The sequence below is a fragment of the Myxine glutinosa genome, chromosome 1, assembly GCF_964187855.1.
Source record: "Myxine glutinosa chromosome 1, kmMyxGlut1.1, whole genome shotgun sequence".
Classification (NCBI taxonomy): Eukaryota; Metazoa; Chordata; class Myxini; order Myxiniformes; family Myxinidae; genus Myxine; species Myxine glutinosa.
The window spans coordinates 173,088,289-173,109,728 of record NC_136261.1 but is presented as its reverse complement, the minus strand read 5'-3'; the positions used below and the strand labels follow the sequence as shown (position 1 = coordinate 173,109,728).

The 21,440-nt window shown below is 45.0% G+C and overlaps 1 protein-coding gene across 1 annotated transcript; it reads left to right on the top strand.

The window, feature by feature from the left end:
- The first annotated feature begins 748 nt into the window (after nucleotides 1-748).
- On the top strand, nucleotides 749-21,440 carry LOC137431768 (neuroligin-4, X-linked). The gene is made up of 10 exons (XM_078771656.1): nucleotides 749-752; nucleotides 1,101-1,257; nucleotides 3,098-3,152; nucleotides 3,800-4,008; nucleotides 4,346-4,406; nucleotides 7,075-7,084; nucleotides 7,387-7,514; nucleotides 17,963-18,259; nucleotides 18,583-18,950; nucleotides 19,078-21,440. The coding sequence occupies exons 1-10, from the start codon at nucleotides 749-751 to the stop codon at nucleotides 20,075-20,077; spliced, it is 2,289 nt and encodes a 762-aa protein (XP_078627782.1). The 3' UTR covers nucleotides 20,078-21,440.

Sequence of the window (21,440 nt, the reverse complement as noted above, 5' to 3'; positions counted from 1 at the left end):
CCCCAAGCCCTCTCCCTCCCACACATCTCCCTGCTCTTAAATGTTGTGTGCTCTCAAGTGTTTGTGTGCTTCCCCTTCTCTTGTCTTCCGTTCCCTCTTTTTATATATTTTGTTTGTCTGGTTGATTTTTTTGTGAAGTAAATGTCAGCTCTTTCACGAGCCTCGATTCAGTATACCAAAAAAAATTAAAAAATTAAAAAATAGCTATGTTGAAATATGTTGAAAAAGTCAAAACTTTACATGGGGTGTACTTACTTTTTCACGTGACTGTACATGTTATTTCACTTCTCCAATTTCTCTTTACTATGGTGTAAAAAAAATTGTATTAATTTTTCTTGTTTTTCCATGTGCTTATTTGGACTATTACAATAAATATTATAAAGTATTCATTGAATCATGCTCATGGCCACAACTCAGGGTAGGCCAGGCCTACCAAAAATTTCAGAGTCTATTAATACAATGTATTTTAGTTTTTGTTTTGTGTTACCAATAAAATATATTCTAGTCTTTTATTGGTAATGCACAAGGGATATTTATTCAGAAACATATTATATTGAGTATTATTGGATTGTTCAAGCCTTTGAAAGTATCATATTGGCCAACCTAAAATAAATTAAGGCCTACCCAAAATTTTACCGTCAGTTACCGCTCTGATCATGCTGCGAGTATTATTTGAGAAATGAGTGTTTGTTTCATTGATTTATATGCACTTTTGAACCGCTGGATGGAATGAATTGAAAAATGGTTGATGGGTGCGTAGGAGGGTTTTAGTTGGTAAAATAAAATTTCATAGTCTGACTGGTTTAATGTGGGGTGGAGATGACCCTAATTATCGTTATGTGTACAGAGAGAATTGGGGGTATTTGGCCAGACCCATTCGAATTGACCACATTCAGGGGCATAAATAATGGATAAACATTCAGGGGCATCTGCTATGAGGCTGGAAGGTTGGCGGTTTGATTCCTACCCTGGCCAAATTCATACCAAAGACTAAAATAGTATGTGTTTGTTTCCTTACTTGGCGCTCAGCCTTGTCCTTGCTCTATCCTCAAATAAAAGGATAGAACACGGGCAACGATAAGTTGGCAACCATTGAGCAGGCTTTGATGGGAAATTGGCCTCATCCTGCAGTGATATTCCTGTAAGGGAACTCATTTTGTTATTACGTATAAATATTTATGGCACATTGGCGCTCCATCCGAAAATATGGTATGAGTCATACACAAATGCTCCAAGTCTGCGAGAATTAACCCATCTGTAAGGAACGAGATCGTCGCTTGTTTTGGTGCAGGTTTTGAAACACAGATATATACAGTCGTGGCCAAAAATATTGGCACCCTCGCACTTTTTTCAAATAACTCACAATTTTCTCTAAAAAGAAGTTGAAATTGACAAAAGTATTTGGTCTCCACAATTCTTTATTTCACTGTTAACATTACAGAATCTTTGTTTTTGATTCAGAACTTAGTATATCATTTTAAATCAGAAAATAAAAAGAAATGGCATTGACAAAATTATTGACACCAGAGACTTAATATTTGGTAGCACAGCATTTGGACAAAATAACTGCAGTGAAGCGCTTCCTAAAGCCATGAATGAGCTCTCTACACCTCTCTACTGGCAGTTTGGCCCACTCTTCTTATGCAAACTGCTCCAGTTCATCCACATTTGAAGGGTACCCTCTCCCAACAACTGTTTTCAGATCTCCCCACAGGTGTTCAATGGGATGTAGATCTGGACTCATTGCTGGCCACTTCAGAACAGTCCAGGGTTTTGTCTTGAACCATTCCTGGGTGCTTTTTGAAGTGTGTTTGGGGTATTGTCCTGCTGCAAGAACCATGACCTTCGACGGAGACCCAGCTTTCTGACACTAGGTTGAACATTGCGCTCCAAAATGCCTTGATAATCTCCTGATTTCATGATGCCATGCACACATTCAAGGCACCCAGTGCCAGAGGTAGCACAGCAACCCCAAAACATCACTGAACCTCCTCTATGTTTGACTGTAGGGAAGGTGTTCTTTTCTTTGAAGCTTCATTTTGTTTTTCTGTAAACATAGAGATGATGTGCTTTACCAAAAAGCTCTAATTTGGTCTCATCTGTCCACAGCACATTCTCCCAGAAGGATTTTGCCTTTTTCAGGTGTGTTTTTTGGAAAACTCCAGTCTGGCTTTCTTATGTCTCTCTCTCTCGGTAGTGGGGTCCTCCTGGGTCTTCGGCCATCGAACCCCTTTCATTGAGTTGGCGACGGATGGTGCGAGTTGAAACTGTCGTACCTTGTGTCTAAAGGTCAGCTTGAATCTATTTGCCTGTTGAATAAGGTGTTTTCTCCACCATTTGAACAATCCTTCGCTGCAATCTTCGATCAAGTTTCCTCTTGCGGCCATGTCCAGGGAGGTTGGCTACAGTGCCATGGGCCTTAAACTTCCTGATAACATTGCGTACAGTGGACACAGGAACATCAAGGACTTGTAGTCTTGAGATGGTCCATGCTTGGCTACAATCTTGTGTCTGACCGCCTCAGACAATTATCTGGTTTTATTTATTTTCTCCATGCTCATTGCGGTACACACAGTGAAACAAAACAGCAGAATGACTCCTTTTCTCCATTCAAACTGGTTGAATGAGTGATTTTTTTTATATATTGCAGGCACCTGCAACTCAACACAGGTGAGTTCAATTCCAAAGTAAAGGAGAATCACCTACTTGATTATTTCTCACATCCAATTATTTCTTGCAACTTCTAAAAGGTGCCGATAATATTGTCCAGTCCATTTTAGGAATTCTGTGTGAAATAAGCTAAGATTTAGTAATTTTTTCAGCTTTTTTTGTTTTGTTCCACTGAAAACCAAAGACATACACATGTGGATACCAAAATATTTTTCTATTTCAACAATTTTCTGGAAGAAATGGTGCATTCTTTGAAAAAAGTGCAAGGGTGCCAATATGTTTGGCCATGACTGTAGGTTTGACTTATTTTAACTCATAAGTTCAATATTAAAGAGGCCATTTTGAAGCCAAATGCTTAAGGTTTATATCAAAAGATATGTGAACTTGTTTTCTTCCTCAACAATGTTTATGTATTTCTTTTTGGTAGGGACCTTTTATTACCGAAGCCAAAGAAGATGGATTTTGGTTCTGTTTTCACCCCTGTTTGTCTGTCTGTCTGTTTATCTGTGAACAGGATATCTCAAAACGTTATGGACGGATACGGATGAAACTTGGTGGACAGGTTGGGTGTGTGACAAGAACGAATCGATTATATTTTGGTGAAGATCTGAATACGAGAAATTTTTAAGTGATTCTTCACCATTGAGAGATAGGGTCAAAATTGTATATGTAGCCGGATGTTTCAACAAATTTTGGACGGATTGGAATGAAACTTAGTGGACAGGTTGTATGTTTGACAAGGACGAAGTGAATCGGTTTTTGTGAAATTTTATTTGATTTATTTTTGTGAAATTTTATAAGAATTTTTATTTAACCTTGAAGTGATTTATCACCATTGAGAAATGGTGCCAAAAATATATATATAGCATATTTCAAAACGTTGTGGATGGATTATGACAAAACTTGGTGGATGAGTTGGTTATGTGACAAGAACAAGCCGATTCGATTTTAGTTCATGTCTGGATCCAGATCCAACTTATCAGTGGGATACAAAACGTAAACTGTTCAGCCTGGTGGAGGTATGTTTTCTACGGAGTGTCGTTCTATACTCTATAGGTTATAGCAGAATGGATGGCATGTGTTTTTTTTTTTGTTTTTTTTGTTTGCTAACTCCTGCAAAATTACCAAGCAATTCTTATGGACTCTGCAAGGTGGGGGTGTTCCAAGGTGGACAGCATCACAATTTTCCAATCCAAAGGAGGTGGGGGGAGGAGGAGAGGTCTTCATGACGAATATTCAAACTGCCACTGAAAATTATGATGATGTCATGATGTGCAGCTGTAGAAACTCTTATGTGGCAAAGATTTTAAATAACAATGTCGAAATAACAACGTCAACGTATCAGTTAATGGAGTGTCAAAAAACAAAAGCTTCATAATTAAATAAAGGCACAAAGCCATGGGAAAGGAAGAGTTTAACATCATGAAAAATGTGCTTCCCATTTAGCATATACTGTACTTGGTGCAGATAATGGCTATGTAGATAATTCAGATTAAGTTTTGAACCAAGCAAATACAATATGTTTAATCTATCCTAAAAAGCAACAAAATAAAACAACACTGCATTCAACCCCATGTAGAAAGTACTAAATTTACTGAAGTTTAACAAACAGCCATTCTGCCTGTGTGAGTACATGCTTGCGTCACCTCAACTTTGCTAAACTTTTGACATGAAGTGCCTCATATTCAGCAAGGATCAGCTGTGATGCATTGCTTATGGCTTTTCTTCATACCAAGGTTTCTGTCTAAACTGTGGTTGCATATACGAACAATGTACAGACTTGGCATTTAATATGGAATTTTTTTTTTTCTTGACGGGTTTACTTTCTGAACTCAGTATATCAATCTGGTGAGTTTCTTTTACCCTTCGGTGATGTCTTTGTTGAAAGAACCATGTCACTGATTGTCTTTCGCAGCAAGAAGTCAATAACAGGATTATATCACAGGTGGCGTGACAAAATGTAAGGACAGGTACATTTGAGGATTGGCTTCACAATCGGGTATATAAGGGTTGTTGCGTTCTGTATTAGTGGAAAACAACTGCTGCACATCTACAAAAGTTATTGCTGCTTCCTCTGGAGATGGTCCGTCAACCTGACAATGCTGTTTGTCATGGAGTGGTGGCTTTATGAAATTCTGGCATGAAACAGCGTGCTATTGCTCGGCAGTATGGCATCACTCAAGGTCAGATGTCAAAGATCCTGAAACGAAATGCTCAGAGGGGTGTCCCTACTCCAATAACGAGGCCAGGACATCCACGCAGAACCACAAGGAGAGATGATCGCCAGCTGCACCGGTTAGTCTGCAATGGCCGTACCAAGTCAGCTAATCGGCTTAGGGCTGAGTGGCAGCAACTGACAAATGTGCCTGTATCCAGAAGGCTAGTCAACCAATGACTGGTTCAAGCAGGCTATCGTGCCAGGCGTCCCCTGAGAAAGCCATGCCTGACGAGACAACACAGCCAGCACCGATTGCAGTGGGCCAGAGAGCACCGTCAATGGCAGCCAGGACACTGGAATCACGTGACCTTCAGTGACGAGTCTAGATTTCTGGTCTATCATCAAGATGACCATGTCCGAGTGCGCAGACAAGTGCATGAAGCCCACGTGTCCAAGTGCGCAGACAAGTGCATGAAGCCCACAACGAAGATTGTATAGTGCCAAGAGTCCAAGCTGGAGGTGGTGGGGCGACCATTTGGGCTGCTTTTCATGCAGGGGGCAAAACTGACCTGGTTGTTCTGAATGGAAACCTGAACCAGTTCAAGTACAGGGTCATTCTGGAAGAAACTTTGCTTCCATTTGCTCGTGCAGCCTTTCGAGGAAACTTTGTCTTCCAAGATGACAATGCACGGCCTCATTGTGCTCGCATGATCCAACACTTTCTTGCTGACCGTGGTGTAGAGCATATGGAGTGGCCTGCCATGTCCCCGGATATGAATCCGATAGAGAACTTGTGGGCAGAATTAACGCGTTAAATCGACAACTTGGACCAGCAGCCGACCTCTGTGCGTGAATTGCAGCAGGCTATTGTCACTGCATGGCAAGCGATTCCTGTCCAAACCTTGGCAAATCTCGTGAACAGCATGCCTCGACATGTACGTGCTCTCCTGAATGCTCGTGGGGGTTACACGAAGTACTGAACTGTAATTTTACTGTCCGTAATCCCAGTCATAATTTAGCTTTTGTTTTTGTTGAAAATTTTTTTGGCTCATGTGCAAAATAAAGAGATACTTCTGGAAAACGTATAGAAGTTTAACACAGTACTGTCCATGAATTCAGTTCGATATCAGTTTTCATCACTTTCAAGGATCAATTTATTTGCTTCGAAATGTCAAATGTGGTTTTTGTTTCTTTTAAAGGTCACATTAACAAAATCTAGAATAATTTCAACATAATTCCAATGAACTTTTGGTTCTGTCATCTTGAAAAGTAAGTTCACCCCCACAAAAAAATATTCCATATTAAATGCCGTCTGTATATTGTATACATACAAGATGTCTATGAGAGTTATTTTATTACTCCTATGTTAATTTTAACTCTTCATCATAGACAAATGAAACCAGAAATGCATCTGTTTGTTTGTTTTTTCTCCTTTTTGAATTGTTTTCACCTATCCTTGCCGGAAGAGAGTAAATTGGTCATAAAGATTCACATGCATTGTTCACAATATCTGCAGATTGCTTCATGTTTGATCAACACTGATTAAGCATTCTTTGTTCTGTGACTTTGTTATCAATTCAGAGAGGGAGAACTTCACATTCACAATAAATATCACAGGTGATGTGAAGGCTACAGGGCAGATAATTAAGGCATAGTATTTGAGACAGTTGAGAAATGTAATGTGCGTCAGATCAAAAGATGCAAGAATGAGCCATGGGAGTTAGTGATGTTGACAAACTGAGGCATGTCAGTTATACGATTGGAGTGAAAACTGAACACTATCACAAACTTGGAATAGACTGAGAGACATACAATGATGAAAAATCACTCATAGAGCGACACTTGGCAAAAGAGAACAAAATAGAATGGCACAAAGCATCCTTTTGACCTCAAAAATAATTGTAGGTTGAATTGAGTGACCTGATATGCAAATCGTCTTCAAATTTTAAGTTAATCAGATGAAAATTGACAATTTTAGAAGTCTGGCCTATGTTGACCTTTTGGCCCATGTTGACTTCAAATACATTCAGTGGTTGAATTCAGTTCGCTGATATGAAAATCCAATTCAAATTTCAAGTCAATCGGATGAAAATTGAGGATTTGAAAAACTTGGAAAAAAAGTGGTTGATCCTTGGCCTATGTTGACCTTTTGACCTCAAAAATAAATAGTATTCTGTCGGACCACCAACTCTAACATTTGGTGAAGTTTCGTGAAGATCGGTTTAAAATTGTGACCTGTTGACAAGTATAGGCTAAGTGAGCGGATAGACAAATGCACAAACACACAAATAAGTTGAGTGATCAACATACTTTTCCAAAAAATATTTTTGCCAAGTAATAAGAGAAACACAGGGTAATACATATTCTAGAATGTCTGTGAAAGATACGATTAGTGTTTGCTGGTTACTTGTGGTCATATTCTTACGACTGTGTGACAAGATAGTGAAGAAAATGTGAGAATGACAGCCAAATGAATGCGTGAAACTTTTGTGTGAGACATAGTTACTTCCAACACAACCCCCCTTCTTTTTCCCTTCCTGAACCAATCCCCTTCCCAGGACTTTTTCAAAGAGCCATTACCCAAAGTGGCTCAGCCCTGTCCTCTTGGGCTATCAGCTACCATCCAGAAAATGCCAGTCGTTTGCTGGGCAATCGTATTGGCTGCATTCATGCTACGGATTCACAGGTGATACTTACTGTGTGTCTGCAAACAAAGAGGGAATCAAATAAAAGAAACGAATCATCTGGCTACAAATGCAGTCAGATTTTTATCTACTACAAATCTGGCTATTACAAATCTGGCTATCTGGCCAAAAATAATTTTAAAACTTCATCTTACAGTATGCAGGATGCCCATGTGTACCTTGATGAAAGCTTCAATAAGATACGAAAATGAGTAAAGGGTTCGTTTTGTTTTGACGTTGTCTGACTTCTGACTTATCCGGGAGAGATATTTTGAATGCCATAGCATGTATGCTGCCACTTTCAGTGTTCATCTCCTGGAAGTTTAGGGACAAAATACATTATCATACCAAAAATCATGAAATACATATAAATTGATTGACAAAGCATTACAAACCTTGGTGTACGACAGCTAGAGCCTTCACTAAACACACCTTGAACTCTGACTCTCAATTGTTACCACTTTTTAGTAGGTTGGAGTTGGGATTTTTCACTTGTCTCACAATGCGTACCCACTAATTCTAATAGATACTGTGGTCATCATACAAAATTCCTTACTCGTTTAATAGAAGCCTAGGTCGGTATTTTGACTGCAGAGTCTTAGCTGTATTACTAGGGACCGTTTAGCAATGAAAAAAAAAATCACCAAAACATCAGTGAAAACACAGTGACCAAAAAATCCAGCTGTACAACTGGTTTCATCCTTGTTGGGGCTTCATCAGGATCAATGTAGACTTGAGAACTCAGTCAAGCCAAGGACTGTTCCAATGCTTTGGAGGATTGAAAATGAAGGCAGGGTGCCTCCCTGATTTATAAAGTCAATGCCCATCATATTTCTTACCCATGGGTGCAGCTGTGGTCAATTACTCCCACTAACTAAACACAACTGGTTTACTAATATCAATGATTTCATGCCAATCTATTACAGGCCGAGGCTATTATTTTGGATTGAAGAGCAGATGCTCAGCTGTGCTACAAGAGGCACTTTTAACAGCTACAAAAAATCAACAAAGCATCAGCATATCACCCAACAAGTATCCAAAGCCAACAACTTGTCGAGTCAGCGGCACATGATCCGCTCCCCTGCATGAACTGATGCTAATGCGCAGCCGTATGCTGCATACAAACAATGACTATGACGACTACTTGTCGAATCACTCATGTGATATTGTAAATCCTTTTGTGAGCAGCCGATAGCCAGGACGCAATACATAACTAGAAAGCATCTGAAAATGCAAAGCTGGTCCGCATCCATTTGTATTCAGACGTCTTCTTCTTCTTCTTCCGTAGTTAAACATGACCATAACAGTTTTAAAAAATACAAAATGAAAATTGGCGATTTTATGCAACGTTGACTTTTGACCTATTGAACAAATTCTTAATTTGCCCTTCTCCATATTCTCATAATAAAGCTTTGTTGAAAATTTGATGACAAAACTCAAATGGTAAATTGAAATTTCAGGTCAATTGGATGAAAATTGATGATTTTAGGAGATGCTGACCTTTAACCTTTTGAACAAATTCTTAATTTGACTTCTCTACGTTATCATAATAAAGCTTTGTTGAAAAATTGATGACAATGGCACAAATGGTAAAAAAAAGTTATGGCCCTGACACACACACACACACACACACACACACACACACACACACACACACACACACACACTCGCACACAATCACACACAATCACACACAATCACACACAATCACACACACTCACACACAATCACATACACTCACACACAATCACACACACTCACACACAATCACACACAATCACACAGACACACAGAAGCAAAACCCTGTCTTCTGCTGAGCGGGGACACTAAAGCGCGATGCTGCGCACGCTAATGCTTACGCAAAGAGCAAGCGGACAACGCGGTTCATAAAAGAGTCTTTATTCAAAGTACTCAAACTGCAGCACTAAGCTGCTCAGGGCTGCGCGCTCCGCGTATATCGTGAGGCCACGCCTCTCTCCCTGGCGTGGCCCATCCCCCTGGTGTGCGGGGTGATGTCACCGCGTCAGTGCTTTCGTGTCCGCCACACGCGCCCCCCCAGAATCCCCGCGCACCTGAAGGGTCAGTTTGCGGGGCAAACGGATGACCCGGCCGAAGCGCCCCCTGGCGACTGGCGGCGTCTGGGATGCAGGGATGCCATCTGGGATGCCTCCGGCAGCAGGACCGGGGGGCGGCGTGGCGGCGGGGCTGGGCGGTGCCGGGGGTCCGCCCGTAGGGGGGCGGCCCCGACGCGGGGGTCGGGCCACTGGCGGTGGATGGTCCACGTCGAGGTGGGCCGGCTTGAGGCGGTCTACAGAAACGCGGTCAGGAGTACCGCCGATGTCCAGGGTGAAGTGCTTCGCCCCGGTCTCCAGCACGCGGAAAGGCCCGTCGTACGGGGGCCGCAGTGGTGTCCGGTGGGCATCGTGGCGGACAAAGACGTACTCCGCCGTGCGAAGCTCCGGGGAGACGTGCGTCGGTGGGTGCCCGTGGCATGCCGTTGGCACCGGGGCGAACCTCTGGGCGGTCTCTTGCAGAGCGGAGCGCTGCTGTGCCGCGGACCATGGTGCCGTGGAGTCGGGGAGGAACTCGCCCGGCACCCGCAGCGGTTGCCCGAAGACCAACTCCACCGCGGATGCGCGCAGGTCCTCCTTGGGCGCCGTCCGGAGGCCCAGCAGGACCCAGGGGAGCCTGTCGACCCAGCCGCCGTCGCAGAGGGTGGCCCGGAGCGCGGCCTTCAATGAGCGGTGAAATCGCTCACACAGGCCGTTAGCCTGGGGGTGGTATGCCGTGGTTCGGTGCAGCCGGACCCCGAGCCCCTGCGCGACCGCCCCCCAGAGCTCCGAGGTGAACTGGGGGCCGCGGTCGGATGAGATGTCTGAGGGGGCGCCGAACCGGGCGACCCAGGTGGCGATGAAAGCCTGCGCGACATCCGCCGCCGTCGTCGACGCCAAGGGCACGGCCTCCGGCCACCGGGTGGTGCGGTCCACCATGGTGAGGACGTGGGTGAAACCCCGCGAGGGGGGCAGACGTCCCACCAGGTCCACGTGGACGTGGTCAAACCGGCGTTCCAGCACCATGAACGGGGCCAACGGGGCCTGGGTGTGCCGGTGCACCTTGGCGCGCTGGCACGCGAGGCACGTCCTGGCCCAGCCGCGGACGGCCTTCCGGAGGCCATGCCAGACGAACTTGTCGGCGATCAACCTTTGGGAGGCCCTCGCGCCCGGGTGGGACAGGCCGTGGATGGCGTCAAACACCTGGCGCTGCCAGCCCGCGGGCACGATGGGGCGAGGACGCCCGAGGGAGACGTCGCACAAGAGGGCCGCGCCTGCGCCGCCGAACGGCACCTCGGTGACACGGAGGCCCGTGACGGCGGTCCGCAAGGCCTGGACGTCGGGGTCAGCGGCCTGGTCCGCTGCCATCCGGGCATAGTCGATGCCGAGTTGGACTGCGTGGGCGACGGCCCGGGAAAGGCAATCCGCCACCGGGTTGTCCTTCCCCGCGACATGCCGGATGTCCGTCGTGTACTCGGACACGGCCGAGAGGTGACGCTGCTGCCGGGCCGACCACGGCTCGGTGACCTTGCCCATCGCGAAGATCAGCGGCTTGTGGTCGACGAAGGCCGTGAACGCACGGCCCTCGAGCAGATGGCGGAAGTGCCTGACCGCCAAGTGAAGCCCGAGCAACTCGCGGTCGAAGGTACTGTCACGGCGTTCGGGCGGGCGAAGCTGCCGGCTAAAGAACGCCAGCGGTTGCCAAGCTCCACGCACCCATTGCTCGTGCACCGCGCCCACCGCGTAGTCCGAGGCGTCGGTGGTGAGGGCGATCGGTGCATCGGGCGCCGGGTGCGCGAGCATGGTGGCGTTAGCCAAGGCGAGCTTCGCGCCCGTGAACGCCGTGTCCATCTGCTCGGTCCAGGTAACGTCGCCTTTGCCCGGCTTACCTCGGAGAGCTTCGTGCAGGGGGCGCAGGAGCTGGGCGATACGGGGCAGGAACCGATGGTAAAAGTTCACCATGCCCAGGAACTCCTGCAGCCCTCTGATCGTGCGGGGGCGTGGAAACCCCTTCACCGCCTCCACCTTGGCCGGCAGGGGGACGGCTCCGTGCCTGGTGACACGGTGCCCCAGAAAATCGATTATGGCGGCGCCGAACCGGCACCTTGCGGGGTTCACAATCAGGCCATGCTGGCCCAGGCGTTCGAAGAGCGTGCGGAGGTGGCGTAGGTGCTCTTCGCGGGACGCGCTGGCGACGAGGATATCGTCCAGGTAGACGTAGACAAAATCCAAGTCGCGCAGGACGCTGTCCATCAGTCGCTGGAACGCCTGAGCCGCATTCTTCAGACCGAAGGGCATCCGCAGGAACTCGAATAGTCCGAATGGCGTGATGACCGCCGTCTTCGGGACGTCCTCCGGCCTGACGGGGACCTGATGGTAGCCGCGTATGAGGTCCACCTTCGAGAAGAAGGACATGCCCGCCAAACGGGCGGAAAAGTCCTGAATGTGGGGGACGGGGTAGCGGTCGGGGGTGGTGGCGTCATTGAGACGGCGATAGTCCCCGCACGGTCGCCATCCCCCGCCGGGCTTCGGCACGATGTGCAGCGGCGACGCCCAAGCGCTCTCTGAGCGCCGAACGATGCCGAGTCGCTCCAGGGTAGCGAACCCCGCTTTTGCCACCGCCAGCTTCGTCGGCTCGAGGCGGCGTGCCCGGGCGTAGACCGGTGGCCCGACGGTGGGGATGTGATGGGCCACCCCGTGCTTGACGGCCCCCGCCGAGAAGGTGGGCCGCGTGAGGGCCGGGAAGCCGGCGAGGAGGCGGGTGAATGCGTCCGCTGCCGGAAGCGTACATACCAACGTGGCCGGAACCGAACCGTTCGGCAAACCGCTTGGCAAGCCGCTCGTTGAGCTGCTCGACGAGCTGGGCAGCGCACAAGCGAGCGAGCTGAACGTCTCGGCCTGGACAAGACGTCTGCGCTTTACGTCGACCAGGAGCCCATTAGCGCACAGGAAGTCCGCGCCAAGCAGTGCCATGGGCACGTCGGCGGTGACGAACGTCCATCGGAAAACCTGCCCTCCGAACCGCAGAGAGAGGCAGCGTTTTCCGTACGTATGGATGGGCGTCCCGTTCGCGGCAAGCAGCGTGGGGCCCCCGCCCGCGGCGTGCTTGTCTGACGTGCCGGCGGGAACGACACTCACCTGCGCTCCCGTGTCGCACAGGTAACGGCGCCCGGATAAGGTGTCCGTTATGAACAGCAGGCTGCTCGAACGGCCGGCGCTCATCGCCACTATTGAGCGCCGGCCCGGGCGTTTCCCGACCTGTTGAAGGAGCATGGCGGATGACATTGCCGAGCCTCGTGGCCAAACTTGGCGTGGAACCAGCACCAGGTGGTGGAGCTGGAGGAGCGTGGCTGGCTCCGCCAGGCCGGTGGAGTTGGCGGGTTTCCCCGCGGTGGCGGTTTTCGCCGCGGCGGTGGGCGGGGCATGGCGGCGGTCACGAGGTGCGTATCAGCATGCTGCGTATGCTGTATAAGCTGATGCTGTGGAACAGCAGCATCAGCAACATTAGCAGCATCAGCCACGAGGGCCGTGACGGCCACGCCGACTCTCGCCCGCGTGTCCGAAGCGGCGAAGTACTTGTCCGCCTCGGCCGCCAATGCTCGGGGTTCCGTTAGCCCGGTCCTGGCCAACGCGAGGCGAACCTGCGCTGGAAGTTGGCGACGGAAAAGCGCCCGGAATAGAGAACCGGGGGCTTCGTCGCCCAACAGTGACAGCATATGGTCCATTCTGACCGACGGGCGCGTGTCGCCGAGCTCGGGGAGATCCAGGAGGCGGTCGGCCCGTGCGTCGTCCGTGAGGCCGAACGTGGCTAGGAGTAGCCGCTTGAGTGCCTCGTACTTGTGGCCATCCGGTGGGTGGCGAAGGACGGACACAACTCGAGCGGCCGTGCCGGGCCCGAGGGAGGCGACGACGTGGCAGTAGCGCATGTCGTCATTGGTGAGGCGCCGAAGCTGAAATTGGGCTTCAGCTTGAACGAACCAGACTTCGGCCTGGGCCTCCCAAAATTCGGGAAGTTTAATCGCCATTGCCTTGTCGTTGGCCATTGCAATGGCGTCGTGTTCGGAATGTATCGCTGCGGCAGATCCAACGTCGAGGTCACCATATAAAGCGCGATGCTGCGCACGCTAATGCTTACGCAAAGAGCAAGCGGACAACGCGGTTCATAAAAGAGTCTTTATTCAAAGTACTCAAACTGCAGCACTAAGCTGCTCAGGGCTGCGCGCTCCGCGTATATCGTGAGGCCACGCCTCTCTCCCTGGCGTGGCCCATCCCCCTGGTGTGCGGGGTGATGTCACCGCGTCAGTGCTTTCGTGTCCGCCACAACACTATGGTTCAATGTTGGAAGTCATTGTTTATTTGCTCCATCAAGGAGACATACAAGAGAGAGTTCATGCCAGAGGAACAAACCTAGAGTCTAAAGAAAATAATACACTCAGTTGGTCATCAGACATTTATAATGTTATATATAGAAAGCTTTCCCAGTAATTAAAAAAGAAAAAGAAAAAAAGACTAACAGCCATGGACTTCAAAAGTCATTCTATTTCCTCTTAAATCACATTAACTGGAGGCTATTTGAGAAGATTCATCTAAAATGCTTTAGGTAGAATACTTGGAGGGTACTAAGAATAGATAATGTTCTCAATCACTTTCATGCAAACAATGGCAAAATGAACAAATTAATGTGCAGGAAATATGGAATATATAATTACAATAACGCTACCAATATCATGCAAGCTTCAATCTTAGCACTAACCAACTAGCCTAAGGCGAGCAGAGAATGTGTCCGGCTAGGAGACATATTGCAGTTGTGGATAGCCTGACTTTTTAGTGAAACTTTTCAATAGAAATATAGTTAAATCATTGGCGGGAAAGTCAAAGATATACTGCATTCTATATAGCCACCACATGGAACATGCACTTTTATTGGCCTGTTTGAATTTCTGATTCTTGAAAACACTTGGATATTGACAGGAAGTTACAGATATTGCCAAATTGATCAGATTCCGTGCAATTATATGGTTAGAGCATCCGCTATGAGTATGAGATACTTGCTGTTTAATTCTGACACTGGCCGAGTCATACCAAAGACTTTTTAAAGAATGGCATATGCTTCTTCAGTGCTTGATGCTGGGCATTTAGAAGAAGAGGGTTAGCTTCATCCTCTTACCTTCTGAATTCTAACCTGATCACACATGCTCAGAGACGAGTGAGATGCATGATTTTTTTTACTCTGTCTGCCTGGCAGTCAAATAAAATTGAAAACAAGTACAGATACATTCAAAGTACACCGCCCCCATGCCAAATAAATAAATAACATCCTCTAGTCTAGTGCCTTTGGCACCCGGAAATACCGCCGTGCAGCACATCGAGACTGTATTGGGAGGGAGAGGTGTACAATAATTGATTGATTAATTGCATAATTAAAATCAATAAATAGTAATCATAAAATATTTTCTTTATCAATTGGCTAATAGCATACCTCAACCACAAGTGCTTCATCCGAAGCTGTAACTTTGAGAAAATTAATTAAGTTATTAATCGCAAAAATGAAATAATTAATTAATAATTAATTAATTGATAAATTGATTAATGAATACATCAAAAATATCCTTTATAGCCACATCACTTGGTCACTGTCATGTCCAAATATCAGCTTCCTAGCTCAAAAGGTGCCTGAGATATTTCCCAGATGAGAAAGAAAATAAATAAATGATTAATAATGAAAATAAATAAATAATAATCATAAAATAATGAAATAATTAATCAATTGGCTAACAGAATACCTAAACCACCACTGCTTCATCCGAATCTGTAACTTTAAAAAAAATAATTAATTAAGTCATTAATGGAATAATTAATCGATTAACTGGTTAATCAAAAATATCCTTTACAGCCAAATCAATTGGTCATTGTTATGTCCAAATATCAGCTTCCGAGCTCAAAATGTGCCTGAGATAATGCCCAGAAGGAGAAAGGAAATATATAAGTACTTATTTAATCAATAATAATTAATTAAGTAATTAATCAATTAATTGATTAATCAAAAAACAAAAAATACCGTTTTTGACAAAGTACTTGCTCACTATTGTGCCGAAATTTCAGCTTCCTAGCTCAATGGATGGCTGAGATATCGCCTGGACAAACAAACCATCAAACAATCAAACAAACAAACAAACAAGTACAGATACATTCAAAGTACACCGCCCCCATGCCAAATAATTAAATATCCTACAGCGCGGCATTGCCGGGGCGCCTCCGGCGCCCGGCAATACCGCAGTGCAGTTCATTGAGGCTGCATTGGGAGGGAGAGGTGTACACTAATTGATTGATTAATTGTATAATTAAAATCAATAAAAGATTATCACAAAATATTTTCATAATCAATTGGCTAATAGCATAACTAAACCACTAGTGCTTCATCCGAAGATGTATCTTTTAGAAATTTAATTAAATAAGTCATTTATAAAAAATTAAATAATTAATTGATTACTCAATAAATAATTAATAGATGAAATGATTAATCAATAAATCAAAAATATCCTTGATAGCCACATCACTTGGTCACTGTCATGTCCAAATATTAGCTTCCCAGCTCAAAAGGTGCCTGAGATATTGGCCAAATGAGAAAGAAAATAAATAAATGATTAATAATGAAAATAAATAAATAATAATCATTAAAAAATTTAATTATTAATCAATTCGGTCACAGAACACAGAAACCACCACCATTTCATCAGAATCTGCAACTGAAAAAAAAAATTTTTTTTTAGTAATTAATCGCATAATTAAATAGTTAATCGATTAATTGATTGATCAATAAATCAAAAATATCCTTTGCAGCCAAATTACCTGGTCATTGGCATTATGCGTGTATAATTATGTCCATTTGGATAATTATGTCCAAATATCAGCTTCCTAACTCAAAAGGTGCCTGAGTACAGGTCAGAAGAGAAAGGAAATTTGATTAATTAAATAAGTACTTAATTAATCGCTAATAATTAAATAACTCCTCAATTTATTGATTAATCAAAAAACAAAAAATACCGTTTTTGACAAAGGACTTGCTCACTATTGTGCCGAAATTTCAGCTTCCTAGCTCAAAGGATGGCTGAGATATCGTCCGGACAAACAAACAAACAAACAAACAAGAAAGCAAGAAAACAAACAACGAGAGTGAAAACTGAGTACTCTCTTTCAGCGTGCGTCACTGCCGAGCCCCCTTCGGTGCCCGGCAATGACGATTTGCAATGCCTGGAGACGGCATAGGAAAGGTGCGGTGTACAACAAGAAAGCGGAGTGAAAACTGAGTACTCCCTTTCAGCGCGCGTCATTTCCGGGCCCCCTTCGGTGCCCGGCAATGACGTTTTGCAGCACCTGGAGATTGCATGGGAAAGGGGCGGTGTACAACACAAGACTTTTACCTTTTTAATTGATTCCAAATAACCGAGGTGATTTTTTACAAAACAGCAAGGTGAGTGAGGGTAAGAATATTCCGTACTCTGCCATAAATAAAAGAAAACACAAGACTTAGCTCCGGATGATGATGATGATGATTCTGTTAGAGTGAGGAGTGGGGAAGGTTTCACCAACACAAGTAGTTCCTAATTCTGTGTGGGGAGGGAGGAGAGTCGAAAAATGCAGCACACTGATGGCAACCGATGACTTTGTCTAGAAACGTTGCAAAACTGTTAGAAAAGTGTTCCCCTATTGGTTAGTGACGATATAGCAAAATGACAATGTTAGAAGTGACATTGAAGGAGAACTTAATGTATGTCTGTATGATAGTGGTGTTCACTGGATTTCCTTTCAATCTCAATGATATTAACCTATCATTGACTGGGTTGTATTCCTTATCCTCAATGAGCTGCCTTCCAGGGACCCATGTAAATTCCACGTCATGTGAAATGTGACTTCAAGTCTTCAATTGCCGCCCTCTCCCACCCCCTTAGTAACACTAAGTCCTCAACCTCCGCCTCCCAACCCCAAGTCCTCACCTTAACCCTCCCAAACCTAATGCGTCAATCCTCTGCCCACTCCAAGCCTTCAAACAACTTCCACACCTGTCATCCCCCATCCAAAACCATGATCTTTTCTGCCCTCTTTAACCCCTCCACCCCAATCCCTCCTCCTTCAAAATTTCCTGTTTTCCTTCTCAAGAAGTTGCTTCTGTATCCATTTTGTCCACCACCTACCCCTCATTCATCCCCACACCCATAATTATTTGTCCAATTCTGCCTCTATTTTGTCCTTCAACTCTACTGTTGGTGCACCTCCCCCCTCTCTCTACTGTTGCTTTTGTTCTGTTGTGTCCTGAACCGTTCAATGTTCTAACTCTTCCACGAGCCCTGACCTTGGACACAAAAAAATTCTTGCATTTTAATTCTTGTCATTCTGCCCAGGCTTTGGTGGAATGCCTTCGCAGCAAACCTGTGCACCTGCTTGTAGAAACAGAGGTTCAGCCTGTGCGCTACCATATCTCATTTGGGCCTGTGATCGATGGAGACGTGGTGCCTGATGACCCTCAGATCTTGATGGAGCAGGGCGAGTTTCTCAACTATGATGTAATGACTGGTGTGACACAGGCTGAGGCCTATGAGCTTGTGGAAAATATGGTGGATGAAGATAATGGAATCTCAAGCAGCAGATTTGACTTTGCTGTTTCCAACTTTGCAGACAATCTTTATGGCTACCCTGAGGTTAGTTTTGCATTTGACCTTGCTAGTTTGTATGAATTTCTTTGCTCAATCTGTGTCAAAATCAATTTTTATTGCCCTATCTTTCCTTGTAAACCAATCACTTGTCAATGCTGTCTCTTCTCATATTTGTTTATTAATCTTTCTTGTATCTCTACAACTATAACTTAACTTTATGTTTTTTTTATAACTCTGCCTCTTCAGCAAGTTATTCGATTTGTTTATGACAACTCTATATTCCTAGTTATCTCCATATCTTGCTAACTGAACAAGGAACCATGTAACCATCTAAATTGTTACTTTTATTCACCCCATCCCATTTCCAGGGAAAAAATGAACTTCGAGAGACAATCAAGTTCATGTACACAGATTGGGCAGATCGAGACAATGCAGAAACACGCAGAAAGACTCTGCTTGCCTTATTCACTGATCACCAATGGGTTGCCCCTGCTGTAGCAACAGCAGACCTTCATGCTCAATATGGCTCACCAACATACTTCTATGCCTTTTATCACCACTGTCAGAGTAATATGAAACGAAGTTGGGCAGATGCAGCACATGGTGATGAAATTCCATATGTTTTTGGTGTCCCCATGGTGGCACCTGCGGATCTTTTTCCTTGCAACTTTTCCAAGAACGATGTCATGCTTAGTGCAGTCATTATGACCTACTGGAGCAACTTTGCCAAGACTGGGTAAGGCAAACATTGGGTTTTCGGCTTAGAAGTCATGATATTCTTGCTAACTTCTTCCTTTGCCATTCATTACACATTTCCTCAATTACAATATGCTATCTAACATATTTCCTCCTCATCCCCACAGTGACCCAAATCAACCAGTCCCTCAAGACACTAAGTTTATTCATACAAAGCCAAATCGTTTTGAGGAGGTTGCTTGGACAAAATACAACCCCAAGAACCAAGATTACCTCCATATTGGTCTTAAACCAAGGGTAAGGGAGCACTATCGTGCCAACAAGGTGGCATTCTGGCTTGAACTAGTTCCACATCTTCACAACCTGCATGAAATGTTCAACTATATGTCTACCACGACACGGGTTCCTCCACCTGATGCTGGGTACCAAGCCACTCGCAGGCCTGGAGAACGATCTGGCCGTCCAAGGATTCCAGCAACTCATAGACCAGGAACAGCCCCACCATATGATGGGCAGGTTCCTTCTGGTGATGATTGGCAACCTGCAGATGGGCCACCAGTTCTTCTTGAGAACCGGAGAGACTACTCCACAGAATTGAGTGTGACGATTGCAGTGGGAGCATCCCTCCTGTTCCTCAACATTCTGGCCTTTGCAGCTTTGTACTACCGCAAAGACAAAGGCTATCCTGGAAATCACCATCAGCATCATCATCCAAGCAACCGTCGCCGTTCACCTCAACGATCTGGCCTGGCTGCACCCAATGATCTTTCTCACCATCAAGAGGAAGAAATAATGTCACTGCAGCTCAAGCATTCAGAACCAGAGAGATGTGAAACTATTGGTGGTAGTGGTGGTTTAGTCACAGTTCCACCAGTGTATGGAGGTCCTTCAGTTTTCCAATCAGACTTTGCACTTACACTTCGCCGTTCTCCAGATGACATCTCAATTTTAACTCCCAGCACAATTACGTTGATGCCGAGTGCCCTACCTATGCTCCCTGGTTCTAATGCTGGTCCCACTTTGGGGTTGGCACCTGGTCTCCTTCATCCTACTGGTGCCATGCACACGTTCAACACTTTTGCGGCTGGGACCACCCTACCAGCGGGAGCAGGTATCACCAATACATTGTCCTCCCATGCTCAGTCTCGATCTACCACAAGGGTTTAAAACACAAAACTTTCTTTCGCATCATACAAATCTTGAACTGGTTTATGTCCAGTCAGATTTCTCTAACTCTGGGATCAGAAACCCTCATAGTTGCTGGTAAATTTCCCCATCATTAATGCCTCAATTTCTTTTTTCAATCTTATTGTCATGTTCTTTATCTCATCTTAGCGTCAAGGACTGGATTTGGATAGACACTAGTCTACCATCGACCTTTCTGCACATCATTGTGGGTTTAACTTGGTTGGACCAATTATCTCCCTCAATCCACATTGACCTTTGGATGCTGCCGAGTTGGAAGAAGGAACATATCTGAGACTTCTCTGCACCAACTCCCTCACATTCACTTTGAGATGTAGACCTGAAGCAAAGGCCGTTCAAGGCCTAGTTTTGCTGCTAAATTAGTGATTTTGTCAACACTGCTTGTTATCCTTATTGTTCTTATAATTGCTGCTGTGTTATTAGAATAATTATTCTTCCAGCTTCTGTTCTCCAGTGCTTTGCTAACCCATCTGTCAAGCTCCTTGTTGAATTACCTGGTTAACTCGGGTGAGCCTTGGTGAATCTGCCATCATTAATGACAGTTATATGCTTTCATAGTACACCCAAGCACTTAAAACATTACATCAATAATAAAATGTGAGAAGGTTATTTTAAAAGCCAGATAGAGTGGGTTACGAATATAAGCCAATTTTCAAGAGTAAATAATTTAATGCAAAATAAGATTAGGATTGCTTTCATCTGGGTAATTTCTGGCCAAGATGACGTCAATAATGCTGCTCCTTTGTGAGAACTGTAAGTCATAAAATAGACCACAAATTTTTAATGAACCATAATCCGATTATTTGGAACATGAAGTTTTGGGTTTAAGCCCTTCTGATCCCTACACATTCTATCCTCAATATTCTGAATATACATATTGAAACATACTGTATCAGTATTGCTGGACCTTTGTGAGTAGTGGAAATCATACGGTACATCATAACTTGCCATTGAATCATAATCCAAGTATCTGAAAAATGAAATTTAATCTTTAAACTCACTCTGAATCGTCTACACATTCTCTCTGAAATAATTTGAAACAACTGAAATTCAAACACAAGGTCCAGACAATCAGTTATTTCCTGCCTGGCTATTGTAGACAGAAACCCACTACACCCTGAAAGGAAATCAAGTACTGTATGTATCTCATATGCTCACTGATCACCAACTGAAGTTGGAGTCGGCATCACCATTATGTCAATAGAATGACAGGCCACACCACCACTGTTGAAAAATAAATCTGAAAAATTACTGTCAAACCCATTTTCATTTTGAATATGCCATGTTGCAGCTAAAGTTACTAGTCACAGCTAAACTTAATGGT